This window comes from Pipistrellus hanaki (genome assembly GCF_964339955.1).
Source record: "Pipistrellus hanaki genome assembly, chromosome: 1".
In the NCBI taxonomy this organism is placed as follows: domain Eukaryota; kingdom Metazoa; phylum Chordata; class Mammalia; order Chiroptera; family Vespertilionidae; genus Pipistrellus; species Pipistrellus hanaki.
In genome coordinates this window covers 7189916-7215864 of record NC_140503.1, presented here as the reverse complement: position 1 = coordinate 7215864, position 25949 = coordinate 7189916, and the positions used below count along the sequence as shown (strand labels likewise).

The window sequence follows — 25949 nt, the reverse complement described above, 5'->3', positions numbered from 1 at the left end:
TTTATTATTAAACACAAATTAAAATAAGTCAACTCTGTACTTAATAAATGAGGAAAAGAATAAAATAAAGCAAAATAGAATAATTAAAGATAAATGTGAAAATGAATGATATTGAAAACAAAATAACCAAAAGAACAAATGAGCTCAGAAGGAGACATTACCACCTCAGATGTGGAAGACATGAAAAGATTTTTGAAAAACATAATGTACAAGTTAACACATGATGTACTCTAAAATGACCCAACACAGAAGGAATCTATAGATATCACTGAGAAAAGCACTAGGCCCATTGAGTTCTAAGTCAACCTTCGACCCTGTGTTTGGACTCTGAGAGCACACACGTCATTCCATGTCTGATTACTGCAGAACAGCCCCTGCCTTTGGACAGCAGCGTAAGAGAGATGCAGGAAACCTGCAGGCCACCTCTGGGAAAGATCACAACGGGCGGTATCAGCACTTCTTAGAGTGGGTACAATGCAGTAACACGAAAAAGGAAGACAACAGGCCAGCTCCATGTGATAAAAACAGAAGCAGAAAATTAGTAAACTGAACCACATAAAAGTCACCATATGCTGTGCAATACTGAGATTTATCCCAGTAATGTAAGGATAGTTCAAAAGCAGAAAATCTATCCACACACAATTACTATGTTATTGCCGTAAGGAGAAAAATCATATGGCATCAGATAAAGCTCAGCAATAGTGCACGGCACCCACAGCCAGCACAGGGGCAGTAACAGCCATGTGAAGGTAGACCACGGATCATCTAAACTCTGGGTTGAGGCTATTTACCAGAAACCAAGAGTCATTTCCACAAGAAACAGGAAATGCTGAAGCCTTTTACCAAAATGGGAGAAAACAGGGAGGCCTGCTCTCATCTCTGATATCTATGTTTTACTGGTCTTAAAGTTAAAATAACTAATATATATTGGTATAAATATTGGAGGGAAGATAAAAGTTTCTAATTAAAATGACAGAACTACATATGCAAACTTTTGTAAAAAAAAAAAAATAATACTAAGATTAATAAGAAAATTTGGTAAGATAACAGAGTAAGAAAATGTTAAAAAACCAACAGCTTTTCATTAGATTAGTAAGAACTAATTAGAGGCAGAAATGAAAAAAATATAACCCAGTCAGAAGAGTAGCAAAAACTATAAAGTACTTATGAATAAATTTAATGAAAAGGTAGCAACTTAAAAGATAATCATAAGACCCAGAAAAATGGAAGTGATATATCTTCCTCGATGGGAAAAGAATATCATAAAAGTCTCAATCAATCTTCCCCAAATTAACATACATCTTCAATATTATTCCAATCAACTCGTATTTTTATGAATTAGAGAAAATTATTTTAACATATATGCAGAAGCACTTATGTTTCAGAATAGCCAGGAAAGACTAATTAAACAAAATCAGAGAAGGGAACTGACTTGACCAGTATAAATTCCCTGGATATGTGGATGTGCAACAGAAAATTGATCCCTCTGAGGATAATGCAAGCAAACTGCATGCCGTTCTTACTTGGATAAAAATAAAAAAATAAAAAGAGTAGAGGGAGGTTGAGAATCACAAACTGAGACCCAGAGAAAGGGGGCTGTGCAGAGAATCCTGGGAGGAAGCAAAGGAAGCCACAGGGCTGGGCCTCTGCATGGTGCCCTGAGCGCAGGCACAGGCCCTAATGGCAGAAGCCAAGCATAATACTCATGATGGGTATTAGGGAAGGAGCTTGGACAGAGAAGGCTCAATAATGGTTATGGGACACTTATCCACCACAGATGTCTCATGCATGGTGGCCAGCATCCTAAGGATGCTGTACTGGAAGGTGAAGGGCACACACCCCTTTTCTCACTGGCTGTTTCCCACCTTGGGACAGGAAGTTGGCTCCAGCAGAGCAGGCCCTGGTTTTTGTTTAATGCTGTACTCCAGCACCTAGAACAGGGCCTGTTTTTGTAGTTACTCAATCCAGCATTTGCTAAATGAATGAATAGCCCCAGAAAGTCATGGGTGGGGAAGACTCCTCAAAAATGACAAAGAATGTATATTATCTACCACAAATCTCATTTGATTTTGGGGCCCTTACCCTATTTCCTTTTATATGGTTTTATGGACTTCAATCTCATAATATCCTGGAAGACCACTTTTAGGGCTGAACACCCTCAGGTAGAAAGGGGTTACTGTGCATTTGGGGGAAATTCAAAGCAAAGAGTTCCATTCCCTGACTCCTCTCAAATAGGAAATCCCTGGGTAGAATAATGCCCAATGACTCATAGGAGAAGTCCATCAAGGACTATAATCCAGTCCTCATTCCTCCAACATCAGAAAAACAAAGGGGTTCTACCATAGTCTTCACAATTACTCAACTTGGGGTGGCTCATTTCTGAGCTGTAGAGTTCTGAGACAGATGAAAAAGAAGAATTACTTAAAAGAAAAATTGACTAGTTTAATTATAATTAATATGAGAAGTTTTTAAGTCTTTACTCTGTTACTTTTTAGTACGGTATATTATATCTACAATACATTTATGGTTAGATTTTTATCTTAAGTAGCTCTGATATTTAAAATACTGATTAAAATAAGTTAATGGCATTCAATCTAAACAAAAACTCCAGAAAGAAGAAAAGATGACCCTACAGAATATAAATACAGTAAAGGTACAAAAAGCTAGCCAACTATCAAAACATTATTCCTCCCTAAATAGTCAAAAATTAATTTTAAAAAACAAGTAATAAAAATTACCTTTTAAAGATGGTAGTTTTTGAAGTTCTCTATCATTGCTGGCGCTAAACCTGGAGGAATTTTGCCGTTTGTCTTTCTTCACTATGGGCTGAGTGGCTGGCACCTTAATTTTACTAGTTATTGCAGACGAAGAACCAACGCTGCTTTTCCGGCTGGAAATCTATTTACAAAATAAAAACAAAAACAAATATGTCAAATGATTTTATTTGATAGCACAATCAGGCTATGGAAAAAATGTATAAAAGTTCCACCCTGAGACAGTGTCTTCCACTCCACTGTAAGCAATCCAATTCCTCACAGCTTCTGGCTGTGAGGCTCCGTCCACCTTTGGCAATGCTTGATTTGGAGAGATCACAGGTCTATCTAATTTTCTTATCTTCCTGTTACTTTTAAATATTTACCATACAGTCTGGTATGAAAAAAGGCTGATGATACTGACCCTCCAAAGATGTTCACACCCTCATCCTGGGACCTCAATGGGGCAAATGAACTCTGCAGATGTGATGAGGTTCCTGTGGTAGCAGGTGAACACAGGTCTTTACAAGACAGAAGGCATGCGGTGAAAAGCAGAGGTCAGAGAGGGGCTGGCATGCGCCACTCTGCTGGCCTTGAAGATGGAGGAAGGGACCATGAGTCAAGCAGTGCAGGCAGCTTCTAAAAGTTGGGAAAGGCAAGGAAACAAATTCTTCTCTAGAGCTTCCAGAAGGAACTATCCGACACCTTTATTTTGGCCCCATTTCAGATTACTGACCTCTAGAACTGCGAGATAGAAAACTGATGATTGTTTAAGCCAGTAAGTTTGTGGTCATCGGTGCAGTGCAATAGGAAACTAATATGCTGAGCAGCTCATCAATGACAAGTTTCCCTGCTAGCACACCACTCAGCCTCAGGACTCAGGAGAGGCTACAGGAGAGCCTCGGAAAAGGCTTTCTAGCTGCCTTCCCCTCGCATTCACCTCCGGGCTCCAGATTCAGTGCTTGTCTCCCTATTGCATCGCCACAGCTCGGCTGTCCCACCACACACAGCCCCCCTGCAAGGTGAGGAGCAGCGCACCAGCAGAGGTGGAGGAGTGCGGAGGGCACGCACAGCAGAACAGGCCCTCTATCTCCCAGGTAGGCCTGAGGGGCCCGGCCGGCACAGGGAGCCTGAGGAGCTCAGCTGTGCTTGGCCGAGGCGATGACAGCTGGCAGATGCACTGGTGAGTGTGGACCACCCAGGTTGTGTGTGCAGCCAAGGTGCTCACTCTCCCACCTTGCAGTCTGCCAGGAGAAATGGACTTTGTACCCATCAAACTCATCCTAGAAACACAAACCCACAAGCCCCTCCGATCACTCAGGGCCGAGGAGAGCAGACCTACCGACTCAGACCCCTAACTATTTACTCTCATCCTTGACTGGGACTTTTCCTAGGAAGCGCGCGCTGCTTTACCTTCTCTGAGGTGCTTAAGGCTGCGGGGCCCGGGATGCTCACAAGCTGTCGGAGCTCCACACACAGAGGAACCTGCACAGGGACAGGGCCTGGGCTCCCTGCCTCCCACAGTCTGAGCTTCTTCCTCAATACGGGCATCTTGGGCTCTATCCCTGACATTTGCCATTCTCTCACATGATCATGAAAGCATGGGTCTTTCCTCCTCGAAAACCCCATCCATCACTCTCCTCCTCCAGGGGCTTCCCCGTGTTAAAACTCTCCTCTGGGTTCTCTCCAGATGCCCCCAGAAAAGGCTAGTATTACTTACTTCCCAGTCACTAACAGCTCCTCCCAGGAGATGTTCTTGTTTTAAAGGATACACGCACACGTGTCCAGTAGATGGAAGTTCACACGGGCCTGTTATTTTTTGTAATGCTGAATCCAGTGCTACCAACATCACAACCTTGGAAGCCAGCTGGGTCAAACCTGAACAGGTGAGCTCTCTGCTGCCCCCTGGACAGAGTGGCCTTCACACTACAAGTGGCAATCTGGCTAAGTCATAAAACAGAACCAAACCTGTGGTACCCACAGCCCACCGGGGGGCACACTGAGTAAGCCCCCACTGCCCGAGAAAACCAAGTTCTCCCCAAGACCGGCTGACTCCACCTGCTGGTCTCACCTCCCGCGTCTCCCTCCCGAGCAGTCCTCCTCAAGGCTGGCAGAGTGACTTCCAGAAAAGGCACCCCGGTCCCATCTCCCCCATGTGCCCCACTCTGTTAGGTGGGGCCAGGCCTTCCTGCGCCCGGAGCTCTCAGCGAAGGCTGCTTTGTAACCAACGTGCCGTAACTTTGCGCTCACTCGCTGATTACAAGGTGGATGTCTTTCCCCAGTGAGGACTGTCAGCTCCTGGGGGACAGGCCTGTCTGGCCTAGACACCACACTGTCCAGTTCTGTGAAAAACATAGGGCTGCCCAATACAGGACAGGAGTCCAAGGAACCTGCAAGGTCAGGAAGGCTCCTCTGACAGCGTGTGCACGTGTATGTTCATGTGTGCATGCGTGTGCGTGGAGAAGTGTCCAGGCAGATGTCATTGAAAGCCGAGAGGCTGGGCACAGCCGTAGGTCACAGCAGAGAGTCAGGCAGGCACAGGGTGGGGCTGGGGTGGCCTCAGAGCCACCAGCCCAGGTTAAAGAATGTGACCTTTATCTCAAGGGAAACTAGGAGCCAAGTGAAAGGGTCAGAGTGGGGCAATGACACAAAACATTTCCCTCGGAAAGGCCCCTAAGGCTCCAGGGTGGCGTCCGTCAGGCTGGTTAGGGAAGCAGAGGAGCCACAGGAGGTTTTTCCAGTTCTCCAGACAAGAGATGAGGATGGCAAATGGAACACTGGGCCGAGCAGAGAATCTGGGAAAATCAAGGTGCTAGTTCACAGGATGGACTGGAAGTGGGGGATGAAGAGGAAGAGGAGTCAGGGAGACCTCCCAGCCTCTGGCTGACACAGGAAAGGGGACATAGGACAAGTCGCTGAAAGAGGAAAGAAAAAAGGGACAGAAGCTGTGAAGGTGCTGGGCTGGCAGTACCTCCACGGCGATGCCAGTGTCCTGGATGAGGAGTTTCAGCGACTCCTCTGCCTCTCTCCACACCATTCTCCTCCTCTGTCTGTTATACCAATGTCATCCTCCTTGCTTACTGTCTGTCCCACCAGCTCTGGAGACAGCAAGACTGGACTGCCCTCATGTGCCTTCTCCACCTTGGGTGCCGCACAGCTGGCACTCAGGAAAACCATCCTCTGAACCAAGAGGTCAACCTGGAGTCAACTCTCTACCTGGTCACTGAGGTCAGAGAATGAATGAGACCACCTAGTCCAAGAGCAGGCAGTGAGCAGAGAGGGGTGAAGGAGGAGGTGACAAAGGGAGCTGCAGAGACCCGGTTGGCAAAGCAAACCAAGGTGTGGGCATCATGAGACCAAGGGAAGAAGCTGTTCAGGAAGGAAGGAAGGTCAACTCCACCAAATGCCACAAATACAGATATCTGCTGGACTCCTATCTCAGAGGTTGTGGGGCAGAGTGAGTGGGCAGAGGATGAAGCAGGAAGACCCAGAGGATCCACAACACCTTTGAAAAGTGTAGTAAGGCCCTGGCTGGTGTGAACAGTGGTTAGAGCATCAGCTTGTGGACGGGGGGATCATGGGTTCAATTCCCAGTCAAGGACAGGTACCTGGGTTATAGTTCAACACCTGGCCCTGGTTGGGGTACATGCGGGAGGCAACCAATCGATGTGTCTCATTCACATCGGTCTCTCTCTCCTTCCCTCCCTTCCTCCCTCTCTCCTTCTCTTCTTCCTCCCTTCCTTCTACTCTCTCTTGAAATGAATGGAAAAAACATCCTCTGGTGAGGATTAAGAAAAGTGTGATGGGGAGAAGGAAGCAGGAGGGGCACCAGCGGAAGAAGCAGAATCAGAGGATGTTCTCTGTGCATTAGGGAGGAGAGGGGTCCGAATATGCTGAATGGTGGTGACTCGGGAGTTATACAAATGGTCAATAAGCATATGGAAAGATGCTCGATATCATTAGCCATCAGGGAAATGAAAAAGAAAACCACAGTGACATACTACTTTGCAACCTCTGGGGTTGCTATAATGCATATTTTTAAGTGGAAGGTAAGTGATGAGGAGGATGGGGAGAAATTGGAACCCTATACACTGCTGGTGAACAAAAAATAGTGTGACTGCAGGAATGGTGGAACAGTTCCTCAGTATTTAACAGAGTTACCATAGGATCCAGCAACCCCCCTCCTAGGTACAGACCCAAAGAACTGAAAACAGGTGTTCAAACAAAAACTCGTACACTACGCCGAAACCGGTTTGGCTCAATGGATAGAGCATCGGCTTGGGGACTGAAAGGTCCCGGGTTCGATTCCAGTCAAGGGCATGTACCTTGGTTGCGGGCATATCCCCAGTAGGGGGTGTGCAAGAGGCAGTAGATCGATGACTCTCATCGATGTTTCTAACTCTCTATCTCTCTCCCTTCCTCTCTGTATAAAATCAATAAAATATATTTTTAAAAAAACAAACTCGTAAACTAGCTAATATTCATAGTAGCAGTACTAAAATAACCGAAGATGGAAATGACTTAAGTGTCCATCAACTGATGAAACAACTGTGTTAGAGCCAAACAATGGAATATTATTCAGCCATAAAAAGGAATGAAGTACTCACATAAGCTATGTGTATTGACCTTGATAACATGATGCTGAGTGAAAGAAGCCAGACACAACAGGCCCACACACATGTCATGTATGATCCACTGGCATGAAATGCCCAGAACAGGCAACTCCACAAAGAGAAGAGGCCAGTCAATGCTGCCAGGGGCTGGGGGAAGGACTTGAAGAGTTCCTGCTTAATGGGTTAGGGTTTCCTTTTGGGGTGAGGACAGTGCCCTGGAACTAGAGAGTGGGGATGGTTCCACAATACTACAAACACACTCAATGCCACCAGTGGTAACTGTTGTGCTCTGTGTACGTCACTGCGTATAGGAAAGTGTTTCATCTGTTCCAGCTCAGCTTGTTCAGGAAAGCCCCTGCCTACCCCGCCTCGCACTGTCCCAGGCACAATCAGGAGCTTCCTTCTTCTGTTACCCCTCTGACCTCTGAATTGGCCTTAGCTCTCTCTTCGTTTTTTTGTTTTCTTTAAAAAATTTATTTTTATTGATTTCAGAGAGAAAGAGAGAGGGCGAGATAGAAACATCAATGATGGGACTCACTGTTTGACTATCTCCTGCATGCCCCCTACTGGGGATCAAACCCGCAACTGTGACCTCCTTGTTCGTAGGTCAATGCTCAACCACTGAGCCACACCAGCAGGCATCCCTCCCTTTTTTGTAATGTTTTTATTAATTTTAGAAAGAGAGGAAGGGAGAAGGATAGAGCAATAGAAACATCAATGAAAGAGATGTATCAATCAACTGTCTCTTGCACGCCCCCTACTAGGAATCCAGAACCAGTGACTTTTTTGGTTCATGGGTCAAAGTTCAAGCACTGAGCCACACCAGCTGGGTGTCCTTAGCTCTCTTGCTCTCACACTGGGATAGTGGGTTCCTCTCTTGACAGGAGGTTGAAAGCTCAACTAGAAACCCAGTGTTGAGGCCAGTGCCAGGCACACAGCAAGGGAGGAAACCACTGGAGGAAGGAAGCACTAGCCTGCCATTGTTCACCAGTGCCACCCTCTGTCCCCCTTCATTCTTGGAGGCGCATGCAAACAGCAGGTGCCCTGGGTGCCAAGGAGCATGCCTGTTTTGAAGGCCGGACTGTGTCCAGCCTGGAGCAGGCATGAACGCCGGAGGGACACTAAATGATAAACAACAGCTGTGCTGTCCACAGCATGGACACTGGCTTATCTATCCTGAGATGACAGGAAAGTTTTGCAAAAAAGTAGGAACACGTTTAGCTACTTGACTTGAGTAAAATCTAAAACAGACTTAGATCTTCCTATTTTTGTTGCTCCTAGAATGGAGGGTATGGCAGTTTTGTTTTTATCTACTCATCTGGTGAAGTGACAGATGCTCAGGATCTACTGTAGCCTCTATTTTTGGCTCAGTGACGGGAAATTATTTACCAAAGTCAGTATTAGGTATCAATCCCAAATCAAAATGGCTGACCTTTTCCTGTCGCTGCCAGTCGCAGCACCCCGCTTTCTGAGCAAGCATGCACGTGCAGAAGCAACTGCGTTTTCTAGGCAGGATGTGGGGGCTTTAGGATGATCTGGAAAACCGTTTGAGACTCAGACTGAAGCTATCCCAATGAAGTGAGAGCTGTGCCCTTCCATGGAGGGCCTGTCAGTGTGGGGCGCTGGGATCCTTGAAGCTTTGGCAGTGGGGTCTTAGAGGAGGGGGCAGGGAAGTGGCCAATCCCTGGCAGGTCTGGACCCAGCAATCCCACTCCTAGGTAAATATCCAAAAGAACTAAAACAGGTGTTCAAACAAAAACTTGTACACAACTTGCACAGTGCCGGCCCCACAGGGAGGTACAGAGGCAAAAGCACTGTCTGCCTAAGGCAGGGGTGGGGAACCTTTTTTCTGCCAAGGGCCATATGGGTACTTATAACAAAACTAGAGGCCCGGTGCATGAATTTGTGCATGGGTGGGGTCTCTCTGGCTAGCCTGCAGGGATCGGGCCAAAGCCTGCAGCTCCTACCTGCCACTCACGCTCATCCCGGCTCCACTGTGCCTGCCACGGGCTCGCCCAATCAGTCCCGATCAGGAGCTGATCAGGAGAGGCTCAAGTTGCCAAAGCAATGCTCTCTAGCCATTAGCTCGGTGTCTGGCACCCTCCCAAGGGGAGTGGCCTGCGGGATGGGGCTGAAACTGGCTCTCCGACATACCTGGAGGGGTCCCGGATTGTGAGAGGGCTAAGGCCAGGATGAGGGACCCCACGAGTGCACAATCAAACTGGGGAGGGACCGCGGGATGGCTCCAGGGCATGCCTGATGCATCTTGCTCAGTCCCGATGGGCCGGACCCCAGCAGCAAGCTAAACTACTGGTCGAAGCGTCTGCTTCCTGGTGGTCAGTGCATCTCATAGCAAGCAGTTAAGCATCTTTAGCATATCATTATAATATTACGCTTTGATTGGTTGTTTGGTTATTCTGCCATTGGTCTATTAGCATATTACCCTTTTATTATATAGGATTAGTGGGCCATACAAATTATCAACTTAAAAATTAGCCTGCCCTAGCCAATTTGGCTCAGTGGATAGAGCGTCGGCCTGTGGACTGAGGGATCCAGGTACGATTCCAGTCAAGGACACATGCCCGGGTTGTGGGCTTGATCCCTAGTAGGGAGCGGTGCAGGAGGCAGCTGATCAATGATTCTCATCAATGTTTCTATCTCTCTCCCTCTCCCTTCTTCTCTGAAATCAATAAAAAACAAAACGAAACAAAACAAAAAAAAAAACCCTGCTAGATTTGGTCAAACATTGAATGAACTCATTCCTAATGCCTTGGCAGGGCCAGATCAAATGATTTCATGAGCCTTGTATAGCCCCTGGGCTAGACACTCCCTACCCCTGGCTTAGGGGTGCCAGGCATCTTCCCAATTCTTCCCCAGCAGCCATTGTGCATGGCTGCACATTGGTAGGCAGAGAGAACAAGACTCTAGAAGCTTTCCTTCACCCTCAGGAAAAAGTGACCCACTGCACTTTCTAAAAAGATGCATCAAACCTGCACATCCCAGTGCCTGGCAGTCACCCCATCCCCCAACCTTCTATAGAGCCAGACAATAGCACCTGCATGAATTCAGAGTGAAATAAAACATCCCAAGTGTTTGGGAGGTTTTCTGTAGTTTGAGATATTTCCTTCAAACAACAAAGTAAGCATCTGAAATTGTGACAAAGCCTCATTTCTGTATGGTTTCCCATAAAAGGGATCACTGTACTAAGCAGTACCGCTTCCCTTCCAGTGAAACATTGCAAGTCTAAATATTCACAATGAGATGTAAGACATTTATTGTTCAACTAGAGGCCCAGTGCATAAAATTCGTACAAGGGTAGGGTCCCTAGGCCTGGCTGGAGATTAGGACCGATCAGGTCCCCCCTCTTCTCGCCACCCCATGCAGCCACCAAGAGTTTCCTCTCAGCTCCCCACCTCCTTCTTCCCTCAGTGCTCTACAGCCATTGCTGGTCGCCCACTATGTTCTGTGCCGCCCCCGGTGGTCAGTGCACGTCATAGCGAGGGATTGAACTCCTGGTCGAATTCCCAAGGGGACACTTTGCATATTAGCCTTTTACAAATATAGATTGGGCAGGTCAAACCACTGGGCTCTCAATAGCTTCCAGATGGCGAATGGAGTAAAACAAAACAAAACAAAACAAAGGGATACTTCTTTCAGAGCATAACCACTGCTGTCTCAGGTAAGAGTCTACACAGAGACCCACAAAGTAACAACAGTGCCCAGCTTCTGCCAAAGTTCCTCTAAGTACTGAACCTGCTTTGGATTCCACTAGGCCAGGGGTCAAGCTAAAGCCCATGGGCCATATCTGGCCCCTTGCCTATTTTGTGAAAAAAAGTGCTGTTGGAACATATCTTAGTTTACATGCTGTCTATGGCTGCTTACTTGATGAGTAGTTACAACAGAGACTGTATGGCACTCAAAGTTTAAAATACTTACTATCTGGCCCTTTACACAAAAAGTTTCCTGACCCCTACATTAAGCCAACAATCCCTGGCTGAGAGGTGAAAATAAAGGATTTTCCTGATCAAGACTGACCATGCACTCACATCAATCAGCAGGCATGTGAGCCCCATTACAAGTGGTAACGAAAGAATGGGGAAGTTAAAACCTCCAATACGAAAAATCTGCTTGGTGAGTCAGTGCGCCTCAGGACAAGAGCATTCAACAAATATCCAAGAGTAGAAAGCCAAAGGAGAGGTGGGTGTGGCTAGGTGTAGAAGGCAGGTGATTTGCCCACAGAGAGGCCCCCAGAGGCTCAGCACTCAGAAACTCTGGAGGACAGGAATAAGTCATGGAGCGGAAAAGGAGTTTAGTCTTTGGTTTGAATAATGACCTGTCCACAGCCGCTGAACATTTGCACAACAGGTGAACCAGGTGTTTATGAAGATAGAAAAGGAATTCTTTAAAGAAATGAGACTGTCTAGGGAAAACTAAGGCTGCTAGTGCCAGAGCTTGCTCCTTCTGAGCAAAGTTCTGCCTTCTGGTCTCTGTAAGTCAGAAGCCACAAAAGCCAGCTCTCAGTTCAGGCCTGTAAAGCAAGCAGTCAGCTGACAAGCCACCCAAGTCCAGAACCCACAGCCAGCTGTACCAGGGCCTCATCTTCGCAAGTGCAGACAAGATACCAGGCATCTGAGCGGGCCTTGCCTCCTTGCTTCAATTCTTGCCCCTCTATTTCCTACACAGAGATGGTTGCAGAGGTCTTTTAAATGCTTAAGTCAGACTGTCTCACTTCCTTGCTCAAAATCCCTCAATGGTTTCCTATCATCCTTAGAATAAAAATCCAAAACGCTGCCGATGGCTGCTGACAAGATCTTACTGGACCCTGCCTTGCCCATCTCTCGGACTTCATCCCTCCTGCTTGAGCCACCCTCACTTCTCTTCAGCCAAATTAGCCTTCTTTCTGGAGGACATACCCAGCTCCCTGGTGCCGCGGGCCTCTGCACTAGCTGCTTCCACTGGCTGGCCCACTTTTCCCAGATTGTGCACCACTGGCTCCTTCTTCACATTCTGCTCCCATCTCTAACATCATCACCGTGGTGAGACCATCTTTGACCAGCTGGGTCTCTAGCAAAGGGGCTGCCAGAGGTGGTCCTGCCCTACCAGGGGTTTCTGGAAACTAGTGACTACAGTTTTGATAATGCAATGACCAGAGGGAGCTACTGGTGTCCACAGCCCCAGAGCAACTGCTCTGCAAAGTGTGAGATGCCCTCACGCCAAATGTCAGCAGTGCTCCTGAGAAAAACTAGTGCACACAACACTCACTGAAAGTAAACCACAGGGTTCCGGCACCCTGCGGTGTCCTGCACCGAATCCCCAGCACCCTCACTGGCATTCAGCACACAATCTGTGTGAAAGAGAAAGGCCAAGATAAAGGGAGAATGGCAGAGAGGTAGAAAGAAAGACCAGCCCCATGAGCAGGAGGGTCTGGCTGTAGAACCTACCCTCTACCACACACTCTGCTTCCGGGGGAGGAGGAGCTCCTGGACGAAGGGCCAATCAGCACAACAGTAGAAAGAAGTTGCTCTACCATGCGCTGACAGTGGATTAGGTCAGTGTTTTTTAACCTTTTTTGGGCAAAGGCACACTTGTTTCATGAAAAAAATCACGAGGCACACCACCATTAGAAAATGTTAAAAAATTTAACTCTGTGCCTATATTGACTATATATAAAGTAATTCTCTTGAATAGGAATCAAATAAACACAAAGAAAGTATTTTATAATTACTATATTATGAAATATTAAGTAAACAAAATAGTGAAAAATTATAAAATTCTTGTCTTGTCTGCACCTACGGCACACCAGGCTACATCTCGCGGCACACTAGTGTGCTGCGGAACAGCGGTTGAAAAACGCTGGATTAGGTGACATGGGAACTATAGATTTTCATACCTTTTTTCATATTTTGAAATATATTTGTAAATCTTCACCCAAGGATATTTTTTCCCATTGATTTTTAGACAGAGTGGAAGGGAGGGGGAAAGACAGACAGAGATGGAGAAACATCAATGTGTTGTCTTGACAGGGGCAGAGATTGAGCCTGTAACTGAGGGGTGTGCCCTTGACCAGAGTCAAACCCGGAAGTGAACCCAGAACCTGTCAGCTCGCAGGCGACACTCCAATCACTGAGTATATCAGCTAGGGCAAAATTATTTCATTTTTTAACCCTGTGTTTTATAAAGACAAAAAGTCTAAAAAGGAAGTCGAGAAGGACACTTTTCCTTGGGTCCCTAGGCCCACTCCTGTGGGAATGGCAGATCTTCTGTGTATCAGGTCCTCAGAACGTAGGAGGTACCAGACTAAGTGATGACAGGGCTTCCCTTCCATCTTACCACTGATCCCCTTTTCTTCTCCCCTTCCTCCATTCCCTAATCTTATCCACTTTCTTCTCCTTTGCCAATGTGTCTTCTTTTCCTTTAAACTTAATCTTAAATTTGATATTTCATATTAAAAAGTGATAGCTAACAAAGTTAAATATACTCACATTATCAGTATTTTAGAAAACACTGCTAGGTATCGATAGAAGGCAGCTCTGTCTGAATGACCTTTCTATGAAGCAGAAAATGTCCTATATTTGCTGACCAGTAGCTCAGCCACTAGCCACATGTGGCTCCTGAGCACTTGAACTGTGGCTACTGTGACCAAGGAATGGAGTTTCTAAAGTTCATTTAATTTTCATTGATTTCAACGGACACATGTGCCGAACCGAGGCTGGCGTCTTGCACAGCACAGACCTAACACAGCAGAGCTGACATTGGGGCAGTCCCACTGGCAAGCACAGCACAAGCTCAGAGCAACTCCCCTGCAGAGCCATAACAAACCGCATCTTAAATCCAATGTCCTCAACCAATACTGCCTTTTCCAGGAGTTTAACTTTCCAGGCTGGCTCTCTTGCTCCCCCAGGTGGAGAAAACAAAGATGGCGTAGGTCTGGATTTGGGAAGTGGCACTTCCCCATAGGTTGCTCTCCAACCTGACCAAAAAGCGGGGAAGTCTTTGATGAACAAAAACTGAGATAATGACTAGAAAATGCAAGACAATTACCTGTGGTGTTGTGCCGAAGCAGACACCCTGGTATCCCAACCTTGGTGGGTTCCCCATGTTTTAGAGGATCTTGGAGCTTTTTTAGAGCTGAAATCGTTCAGATGAAATTTCCTTGTGACTTAGGAAAATGTCACCATGACTCATGCTGGTGGCTCTCACAGATGCAGCAGGGGGCCCCTCCACTACACACACCTCCTGCCTCCAGGCCCTGACAGAAATGGCAAGTGCAAAGCAGCATCCAGTTAAATGCCGTCTTCAAGGACTTAATCTAGTTAGGGAGGCAAGTCACAGTATCCCAGGAAGTACGAATGAAGGTGTCCCAGGCAGTACAAACGATAATCAGCAGAGCAAATAATTGCTATTCATACTTAAAAGATGGAAAAAATATGACCCAAAATGGGGAGAAAAATCCCCCTCAAATCTCAGGATAAATGAACTTGAGTTGCAGCTAAGAGGATGAAAGGATTCAGGTAGGCATGTACAAAGGACTGGAAGAGGATCCACATGGTTCTCAAAGTGGGGTCCTTCAGGCCCCCTCTGGGGTCAATTGTTTTTATGACAGTACTAAGACACAATTTGCCTTTACAACCGTCATGTTGATTTTTCACTGGCTACAAAACAAGATCAAAACAGACTGAATGCAGGAGCAGACTCAAGAAGCCAGCTTCTCCTATTAAACCAGACATTAAGGAGATTTGCAAAAACAGTGCAATGCCATTTTCTCAGTGAATTTTAGTTATTTCTCATAAAAATATGATTTATGATAACATGTAATGGGTGTGTGATTATTAGATGAATTAATCAATATTTAAAATATGTTTTCATTTCAATATGAAATCTATCAGACACTATAACCAACTAAATAAAGCTCTTTGGGTCCTTGGTAACTTTTAAGACTGTAAAGGTGCTGACACCCTTTCTGCCTGAGGAAGGAGACATTATTCTTAGACATGTATGTGCTGGGCATGACTTACAAGCTAATGCACTCTGGGGAGGGGTCTTTCTAGAGCACTGATCTCTACAGCGGGCCATTTTGCCCTCCAGGAGAAGTCACTTGTGGTTGTCCTGCTGGAGTAGGTTGGAGGCTAATGGCATCTTCTGGGGAAGGACAAGGACACTGGTGAACTTCCTACAGAGCACAGGTCTACCAGGAAGCACCAGCCCCACACAGGTTACCAAGGGGGGGATGCCTGCCCCAGAGCAGCAGATCTCACGGGAGGTGTCTACCAAGCGTCCGGCTTGGAAGCAGGACAGGAGTGGGCACTAGAAAGGGGACAGCTGGGGGAAGAACTGCTTCCCCACCGCCCCAAGGCAGGTAAGCTCCTGGCTCCCCTCCGCCAAACTCAAATCAAACACCTTCCCGTCCCTGACCGTCTTCTCTGCAGAGCCTCATCTTTCCTCAACGGAGCTGCCAGGGGGAGTGAACCCATTGAAAATGGGGAATTAATTACACATGAATTTAAATATATATATAAAGTACTATTCCTTGGGTCATCTCTGAGTTTCTCTACAGTTCAATCTAGGGTTGTATGGGGAAAAGTGGGGAAGAGAACAATTGGAAATGTGCTGTGGGAGGCCCCCAACAGAACCCCGAGTTGGGAACTGAGCCCGCAGAGAGTGGCTTTTGGTATTCTGGGGCCGGGAATCAGGGACGCTACTCTCCCAGGGTGACAGTCACAGCCACCTCCCCAGAAAATACACCTGCCAACAAACGACTTTCCTTGTCCCCTTTCAACTCTGGTTAAAATTCCTGCTACAGAGACAAGTGACTAGAAAGTCAAAAACTTTTTCTTGGAAAGGTATTTTCCATAAAAATGTTATTTATGTTAACATGTAACAGGTATTATTATTACACGAGTTAATACATATTTTCAAAATTTCAGTGTTATTTTCTAAAACATGGCTCCACGCCCTATACCTATGGGCCCTACACTAGCCTGGCTCCCTGTCTCTGGGATACCAGGGGGTGGAGGCAGGGGAATGTAAAGAGACAGGTTATAAAGAGGAAGAAGTTATCACCAAAGGTAAGTGTCAAAATGAGCTATCAAGTTGGAGAATGGATTGTTCAGCTTTCTTTCCAGCAACAGATATTATGTAAGAGTTGCTGTAGAGACTTTCAAACAAAAACTAAGCTGAGGCAGGATGTGTAAAATACGCACCTAGGGAACAAATACTTCTACAACCTTAAATGTACTTAAAGCGAATCACTTTACAAAAGCATTAACACTTTATATATATATTTTAAAATATATTTTTATTGATTTCAGAGAGAGAGAGAGAGAGAGAGAGAGAGAGAGAGAGAGAGAAACATCAATGAGAATCAGCTGCCTCCTGCACACCCCCTACTGAGGATCAAGCCCAAAACCCAGGCATGTGCCCTGATGGGGAATTGAACCGTGACCTCCTGTTTCAAGGGTCAATGTTCAACCATTAGCCACGCCACCCAGACTTATTTATGTTTTTTATTCATTTCAGAGAGGATAGGAGAGGGAGAAAGAGACAGAAACATCAATGATGAGAGAGAATAATTGATTGGCTGACTCATGCATGCCCCACACTGGAGATAGAGCCCACAATCCAGGCATGTGCCCCAAGTGGGAATCAAACTGTGACCTCCTGGCTCATAGGATGATGCTCAACCACTTAGCCATGCCAGCTGGGCAAAGCATTAGCACTTTAAATCATAACTCTGGGCACAGCACACGAATTAAAGAACAAAAAACACCATCGCATGGCCTAGTCCTCCAAAATGGCCTTTAGGACTCTCTGGGCAATTTATTAAGATTCTAAATGTGCATAAGATGTCCCCAGTTATGCTTCCACAGGTGTGAGTGTTACACCAAGAACAACTGTTCCAAGATGACTTTCTCCGTCAACCTCCAGAGTACCCCACCACAAGGTCCATGAGCCCATTTGTGGCCTCACTCCTTAAAAGTGTGCCATGAAATGAACCAGCAATAGGTCCTGGGCAGAAATTTTTATTCCCAGGACACGTCACAGCTGGACAGGCAAGTCAAATGTAAACATTCTATGTGAAAGAGAAACAGGCAAAAACAGCACAGCAGTAGTTATGGTGGGTATTTTGTTTGCATTGAAGCTATAGCCTGTCACACATATTACAGGGAAAACTCGTTTCAAGAGAGGTCGCACCTAGTCCCATAGAGTAAAAAAATGGCCAAATCTGAAACCCACCAGGTCATTTTAGAGGTGAGGAAAACAGGGCCACAGCAGTTAGGTGACTGAATATCACCATCAGGGGTCAGCATTTTCATCATCCAATCCCCAGGCTGAATGCTTCCCCTCCTATACCACTCTATCCCTCACCTCAGGATTCATTTCCTTACTAAAAGCCCAGCCATCACATGTTCCTTGTTTGAACCAAAAAGCGTTCTGCAATGTAAGCCTGTGAGGCTAGATTAAACTAGCCAGGACTATAGTGTCAACCTTCCACCCTCAGATTGATGTAGTAACTCAACCGCAGGCCACGTCCTGGGGCACATTACCCAAATCTGGCCAACCTGACCCGGCTGGATACCCGTTCTGCACACTCTCAGGTTGTAGCCCCGAACGTGGGAACCATCCCAACAGAAGTGTGCTCACAGGGTAACCTGAGCAAAGGGCTGACTGGAGAGGATGTGATATTAAAAAGCAACATGGGAGCCGGGACCGGTTTGGCTCAGTGGTAGAGCGTCGGCCTGCAGACTGAAAGGTCCCGGGTTCGATTCCGGCCAAGGGCATGTACCGTGGTTGTGGGCACATCCCCAGTAGGGGGTGTGCAAGAGGCAGCTAATCGATGATTCTCTCTCATTGATGTTTCTAACTCTCTATCCCTCTCTCCTCCTCTCTGTGAAAAATCAATAAAATTTAAAAAAAAAAAAAAAAAAAAAAAAAAAAGCAACATGGGAATGGCAAACTTGATTTGAATCGTTAGGTGAAAATATTCAAGTTCAGGGGTAATACCATGAGGCAGGAGAGGAAAAGAGTGAGTCAATCATGTTTGCTAAGTGGGTGGGACTCGATGTGAAGAAGCGAGATGAAGACTAAGGGGAGAAAACAACAATAAAAAAGTAAGGTTCGACTCAAAGTTCAGATGAACCTAAGTGCCTCAATTTGTATTCCTGCAAAATAATGTATGCAGTCATCTGCCTAGGGTCATGCTTACTATGCCAGGTTGCCTCTGGCATCTTTGAGGAAGTAGTGAAGGACCTGGCAGGTCAGTATTTTCTAGGGGGTATTTCAAGCTCGTAGCTCTGCTTCTCAAGACAGTAGCAACAGAAAAAATACAAAAAGATAACTGGCATCACATCAAACAATGCAGGCCACACCTCAAGTATCTTCCTCGACTGACATTCTGGGAACTCAATCCACTTTAAAACATTTTACATATTAGTGGCTTGGCTATCTTTCAGTTACTGATGGCATTTTCAGGCTCAAACTTCACATTATCCATCCTCATAGCCAGGTCTTCCCACTAAAACAGGAGTAAAAGAACCATACCCACTGATACTTCTTTGTGATGAGAACAGTGAGAGGAGCAGGTATGTGAGCGAGAAAGGCTGGGGGAGCACTGGGTAGTCTTAGCAGTTTTAATGACAGATCTACCAACTAATAAAAAGAAAACAAAAAAACCCTCTCAGAGACACTAAATTCCATTTGAGTCAATGGAGTCAAAAGAGTGACGAGGAAGTGAGCAAGTCAAATGCATGAACAGTAAAACTTGATTGTCTGCTATAAGGAAAGGGAAGGAAAGACTGGCGCAGACAACCCCTAACTACAGATAGTTCAGGAGTCTTTAGGGTTTCTGCTTTTTTGATTTGGGAAAGGCAAGAGATGTGCTGGAATAAACCACCTGCCAAATGATAGAATACATCTACGATAATCTGGGGCTCAAAAAAAAAGGATACTGCAATTAATGGCCACACAGAACTGAACTCATTCTAATTTGGCTTACAGGAAGGGGTCTGACTTTGGCAAATTAATGCCATCTGTGATAAGACCAGAGACCTCCCGGATCCGGCTCTGGAGGAGAACCAGGCCACTGCATCAAGCAGCTTCTCTGCTCCCGATGATTCAAAAGGGCCTGTTAGCTCTGCCTGGCTCCAGACCGCTCCTGGACCCTTGGCCTGGTCACCAGGGAGAAAAGGCAAAGCCAGGGGCTGGCTCTGCAAATGCTCTCCAAGCACAACTGTGTCAGGGACTGCACTGACTTCACCGGGTAGAGACAAGCTCCACTGGGCGTTTCAGCCGTTCCAGAATGATCCCAAAGTGAGGAAGCAAAAGAAGTCAGAATTGGCCAACACAGACAGAAAGAAAACATGAAAGATAGAAAAGACTATACAAATATAGCCAAACCAGATAAACCAAAATATAGCCACACTATTGGGGAAAGAGGCTAAGGGGATGAGACATCAAAGAGCTGGCCCAAGGAGCCGGCAGCATCCGGCACAGCGAGGTGGTGGAAGGAGAAGGAGCTGCTGAGAGAGGGACCTGGCACCTCCAAAGGCAGGGCCTGTGAGAGCTAAAAGGAACATGCAGGACTCCAGCTGGAGAGAGCCCAGGACACCAGTCTCTGCTGGATGGCTGCTAGGTTTGAGGTGAAGGGAACGAAAGTGAAATTATTAGCGGCACCAATAGGCACAACTCTCATAGGAACGTGCATATTGACCCAGAGTAGAATAATAAAAACCCAAGAAACTCAAAACGAGGGTGATGAGAGACACTGGGAAAAAATCTCACGTTAGGGAACCATGACAAAACCCTAAGTTTCATCAGCCTCCGTTTTTCTGTCCTAAGCTCAGAGCTGTTCAGGAAAAAGCAGAAAGTGAGTGTCTGAGAATAGTTACCTCTGGTTCTACTGTGTCTTGTGCTTCTTTTGAACTTCGTCCACTCTTTCCTGCTTTGGGTACTTCCTGGGGAAACATCAAGCAGAATTAATTAGGCTTCTCCAAGTTTCAGACTGCTAAACAGCAGATACATCAACATTGCAGTTTAACCACGGATTCATACCACGACAATGGGCTTAATCAACACCGTCTAGAAATTCTCCATCCTATGGATTAATTAGAAATACAGTATTGCGACGCCACCTCCTTCCCCCCCCCTCCAACACACACACACACACACACACACACACACACACACACTCATTTTCAGATTCCCCCGGTTTTACGTACTTGGGTTGAAAACTTTAAGCAGAAACAGATAAACCCACATGCATACAGCGCTGTGGGCGTTTAGAAAGACCTCTTTCTTCCCTCCCAGATAAAGCCCCGGGAGCGGGGATTTCTGGGGTGACACCGGAACGCTAGAGCTTCTCCACCTGAAGCAGCAGCACCCCGCCACCCCCACCCCCCCCATGCACACGCAGCACCCACGCTCACAGCCATCCCCGCCGCCGCCACCCCCATAAGGACGGTGTTCCAGAGTCCAGGGCGGCCCTCCGGGGAGCAGACCGCTCTTCCCGAGCACTCAGCGGGGTCCGTTCGCCCCCCTTCCCCGCGGCCGGCCGGGGTCCCTCCGAGACGTCTGCAGCCCCCACCCCGGAGCCCCAGTCCCGGGCTGCGCCGCTGGGTCAACCACCTCCGCGGCCGCACCTGCCCCCTCACGCCCCCCGCGCGCGCCGCCCCGGGTGCCCACGCCGGCCGCCAGGACCCCCGCCCCGGCCCGGGCACCGCCGCCCGGCGCGCCCCGCCCCCGCCCCCGCCCCCACCCCGGGAGCGGGCGGAGCGGCGCCCCCAAACCCCTTTAGGACTCCGGGGGTCAAGGCGCAGGACCCCGAGCCCCGCCGCGCCGCGCTCCCGGGCAGTTCCCTGCCGCCCTCCCACGCGGCCCCTTCCCCTTCCCGCCGGCCCGTCCCGTGACCCGGGCCCCGACTCACTTTCTCCTTCTTGTTTTTATTCGGCATGGCTGGTGCGGGCCGCCGCCGCCGCTCCTGCTGCCGGCCCCTCAGCAGCAGCAGCGCCCCCGCCCCGGCCGTAGCGCCCTCCCGGCCGCCGCCGCCGCCGCCGCCCCGGGGACTGAGCCGTTCGCTCGCTCCCGCTTCCCCTTTTCCAGGCTCCCAGAGGCTGCGGCAGCCGCGGCGCCGGCGGCGGCGGCGGCGTCTCTCCGCCCCTTCCCCGGGCCACCCCTCCCCTGCCCGCCCCCGGGCGGCCCCTCCCCTTCCCGCCCGCGGAGCCCGGGCCGCCCGCCCCGCCCCCGCCCGGGCCCCGCCCCCGCCCGCCAGGCGGCCTACCATTGGCCGAGGCGCCCTCACGTGCCCTAACGTCCTCCCGCATCCCTGCTCCCTGAGCCGGGCCTCGTCTCACGTCAGTCTCAGGCCGGGTGGCGGCGGCGGCGGCGGCAACAGCGAGGTTCCGGCCCGGAGAGCCGAGCCGAGCCGACTCAGAGGAGGGGGCGTGGGGCTGCGGCTGCAGGGACAGACCGGTGCTCACGGAGGAGGTGCGGGATGGGGAGAGCAGGAGGGCAACTAAGGCGTGGGAAGAGCACGTTTGAAACGGACGGCAACGACTAGGGCAGCCGGCGGGGCGCGGACCGGCGCGGACGGCGGCCTCCTGGCCTCGCCCCCTCGCTGTGGTGCTCGCCGCACTCGAAGGCGCCCGCGCGAGCGCACGGGGAGGCAGGGAGGCCCGGAAATAGCCGGAGCGGCAGTTTCGCTGGGGGTCCCGTTAGGCCCCGCCCACCCGCATCAGTTCCGCCTCCTCCAGCGTCAGCCACGCCTACCAGTCCAGACCCCGCCTCCTCCATAGTTAGCCACGCCTACAAGTTCAGACCTCGCCTCCTCCAGCGTAGGCCCCGCCTACCGATGCCCATCCCTAGGCTCCAGCAGCGCCAGTGTACTTCCATTCTTTAATTGGCTTCATCATAAGCCATGCGAGGAAACCTCTATGTTATGACCGCTGGTCACAAGATTCTCTTACCTCGCTAGTGACGCTGGGGAGATGAGTTTACTGTGCTGTGCATATTATTTACTTCCACATTCTGTCCAGCACCAAAACTTACTAGAGACCCGAAGCAGGCATCGCGGCGACTGAAGTAACACTGGAGGCAGTAAGATCCAGCAGTTGAACGGATTTCACTTCTAAGAAGCATTGGAGCCGAAACCGGTTTGGCTCAGTGGACAGAGCGTTGGCCTGTGGACTGAAAGGTCCCGGGTTCGATTCCGGTCAAGGGCATGTGCCTGGGTTGCAGGCACGTCCCCAGTGGGGGGTGTGCAAGAGGCAGCTGATCGATGGTTCTCTCTCATCAATGTTTCTAACTCTCTATCCCTCTCCTTTCTTCTCTGTAAAAAATCAATGAAAAAAAAAAAAAAAAAAAAAAAAAAAAAAAAAAAAGAAGCATTGGAGTATCACCCGCGAGGATTAAGGAGCCGGATCTTAACTGGGCACTTGGAATTCATTGCGTTCTCTTTTTGGTCCCGGTTTTCGTGTTTCATTTAAAGTTGCCAGGCAAAGCATTTTGGGTTATTCTGTGCTGCTCTGCAATTGGGAAAGCTAAAAGACAGAAATGGGGCGGGGTGAGGGGATGGGGGTGGGGATCTAAAGTGAGAAGTGTGTAGGAGGTCCTGAAAGTAAGTTCTGCCTGCAGGCGTCTAAATGTGGGCTTTCCGAGAAATAATTGCCGATGAACTGCATAACCTCGAACAGCTACGTGTGCAGAAGAAATGGGTTTTGATTAGTCTTTTAAGTGGGTTAATAGTTTCTCCAAAACAAGTAGTTAAAAAAAAAATAGGATGTGCAGAGCAATGCCCTCGCTAATTAAATAATATTTCATTTGAAAATAAAATGCATATTATCAATATAATAAACGCAGTATAAATCCATATTTTTAAAAAAGTAGTTTTAAAGCTATGATCACAAAGCTCTAAGGGGGCTGGGAGCTTCTCAGAGACAAGTGCATGCCTCCAGTACTTTTGCATCACAGCCCCTGATGCAACCCTTTTTTCCTCCCTCCCTCCCTCCCTCCTTTCCTTTCCTTCCTTCCTTCCTTCCTTCCTTCCTTTCTTCTTTCCTCCATCAGACATTTTTGGATGACCACAATATGCAAAGCACGGTGCAAGGGATCCCGTGGTGAACAGGGCGCAATCAGAAGAACATGACGTGGCAAGTCGCCAAGGCATGGGGTGAGGGTGGTCTGGCTTGGAGGCATGAGAGAGCAGTGTGTGCACAGGAGTATTGGTTACGGCTGGAGATTAGAATGAAGGAACTAAGGCTCCCGATGAAGATTCTAGGAGGCCTTCCCAAGGAATTGCACCTCTTTTTGGATATTAAACTGGGAGTGACACACTCACACTTGCACTTTAGAAGACATCGTGGCAGGAATGTGGGGAGTAGGGATGAAGGTAGGAGGCCAGGAGAGAACCAGGATCTGGTCATGGTTCAGGTGTGTGCGTGAGAGATCACAAATACCCAGGAGGTAGACTTGCTCAGGCGGGAGAGAGCCAGAATGCAGGGTACAAAGCTACAATAATACCCATGTCTGTCTGTAGTTTGGGCAATAAACTGATGACAAAGGGATTCAAGAAGACAGCATGGTTTTGAGGAAATGTCAATTGGGACAAGTTGGGTTGGCGCTATGTCTGCCACGTGCCGATAGAAGTGTGTTAGGTGCCAAACGGAAATACAGATCTGCTTCTTCGGAGTAGAGTGCCAGTGCATGTCAGGTTAGGTGTTTACCAGGTCAACTGGAGTTTGAGGGGAAGTGTAGGGACAAGATACCAGGAAAACTGCCTAGTTACCACCCAATGACTTGAAACCACAGTAGTCAGAGAAATTAGAACCAGCCCCATCACACGGCACATGTGCTCCTCACTGGCCACTGGCCTGTTTTTTATTTGCCCACATTAGAGAGGGCCAACATCAGTTATGGGACATTCACAGGGGACACTGGGCATGGTGCAGTGTCCTGGACACTGTGGCACTTACAGAAACATTAAAGACTTAGGGATTGGGGAGGAAAAAGTAATTGTACACATGGACATGGGATTATATTCTGTGCTGCTTCTCATTTTCTTCAATTCTTGGATATAAAACTTATTCAAATGTCTTTAAAACGTTTTTTAGAACTTCCATAGGCTGTTTTAGAACAGTCTAGGACATTCCCGTTTGAACCTTCATTTGGTTTCCGTAGACAGTACTCCAGGCCTGAGCTGCGGCGTCGGTGGAGTTTATTGCCCACCGGCAGGGACCTGTGGCATCTCTCAAAGCTCTTGGGGGGCCAGGCAAGAGGCTTGCCTTCCTCTACTAGAGCTCTCTGCGTGCCCGTGGGCCTGGAGGTGTGACTTTTGGGTATCTCCTTAAAAGCAAATAGCACCTCACATCCAGTCTTTGATCACTGAAGGGCCACGGAATGCACTGAGCGCTTGCTGTGAGCCAGGCACTGTGGTCAGCAGCATTTACCTGGACAGTTTCAATGGAATATGACTCCAGTTGCTCCCTACTCCCTCACCCCAAATCAGCAGGCAGGTTTGTAGTGCTGAATCAACAGGCCCACGTTTCATAAGAAATGTGGAAATGAAAGAAGGACAAGATGAAGGGAGGAGAGCAGTGGAGCTTCTGGGGTGGGGAAACCCTCAGGGGTGGCCTGGAAGGATTCACTTTCCGTTCCTGGCCGTGGGCAGCCCCTTTCCAGGAGAGGTGGGGCCCTGGAGTGGGAGGCTGGTCAGGCTGGTGGTGGGGACAGAGCAGAGGGGCTTGTAAGCATACCCCAGGCTGAGGGGGAGACAACAGTCTAGGAAAAGCAGCAGATGATCAGAGAGAAGTCTAAGGTGTGGGCCAAACCACAAGGAGCAGAAGAATCAGTTGCTTCCACAGTTGCCAAGCACCACGAGACACACAGGAGAGGGTTCTCTGGCCGAGGAGACCATAGCTGCAGCACAGCAGGCAGGGCCGGGTTTGACGTGGCCCCGGAAGAGACACCTATAAAGGGAAGCATTAAAAAACGTAAAATAAAAAAGCCTGGCTGGTGTTGCTCAGTGGTTGAGCATCAATCTATGAACCAGAAGGTTAAGGTTGGATTCCCAGGCAGAGCACATGCCCCAATTGTGGGCTCAGTCCCCAGTAGGGGGTGTGTAGGAGGCAGCAGTTCGATGATTCTCTCTCATCATATATACGGTATTTCTATTTCTCTCTCCCTTTCCCTTTCTTTCTGAAATCAATAAAAATATATTTTAGCCCTAACCAGTTTGGCTCAGTGGATAGAGCGTCGGCCTGCAGACTCAAGGGTCCCAGGTTCGATTCCGGTCAAGGGCATATACCTTGGTTGCGGGGACATCCTCAGTAGGGGGTGTGCAGGAGGCAGCTGATCGATGTTTCTCTCTCTCCCTTCCTCTCTGTAAAAAAAAAAAAATAAATAAAAATAAAATAAAATAATATATATATATATATATATATATATATATATATATATATATATATATATATAAACATGTTTAAAAAGTGAGCAAGTGAAAAAATAAAAATAAAAAGTGGGAAGAGGTAGGCACAGGGAGGGCACAAGTGTGGATCCAGGGACTTTGATGGACTTCTGTTCCCCAGAGCGAAGCAAT

At 48.1% G+C, this 25949-nt stretch overlaps 1 protein-coding gene across 6 annotated transcripts in view; it reads right to left on the bottom strand.

Annotated features, from left to right (window-relative positions):
* Window positions 1-21502, bottom strand: part of PPP2R5C (protein phosphatase 2 regulatory subunit B'gamma) — a 138654-nt gene extending 117152 nt beyond the window's left edge. For 3 of the 6 annotated variants that reach the window (XM_084869739.1, XM_084869736.1, XM_084869740.1), the window contains exons 1-3: window positions 21285-21502; window positions 20251-20316; window positions 2739-2898 (exon numbers count right to left, since the gene is read on the bottom strand). In XM_084869739.1, the coding sequence (XP_084725865.1) occupies window positions 2739-2898; window positions 20251-20316; window positions 21285-21311 (253 nt within the window). In that variant the 5' untranslated portion in view covers window positions 21312-21502. The remainder of the gene's footprint in view (window positions 1-2738; window positions 2899-20250; window positions 20317-21284) is intronic. The other 3 variants (XM_084869735.1, XM_084869734.1, XM_084869737.1) reach the window with 1 other exon arrangement.
* Window positions 21503-25949: the final 4447 nt, after the last annotated feature.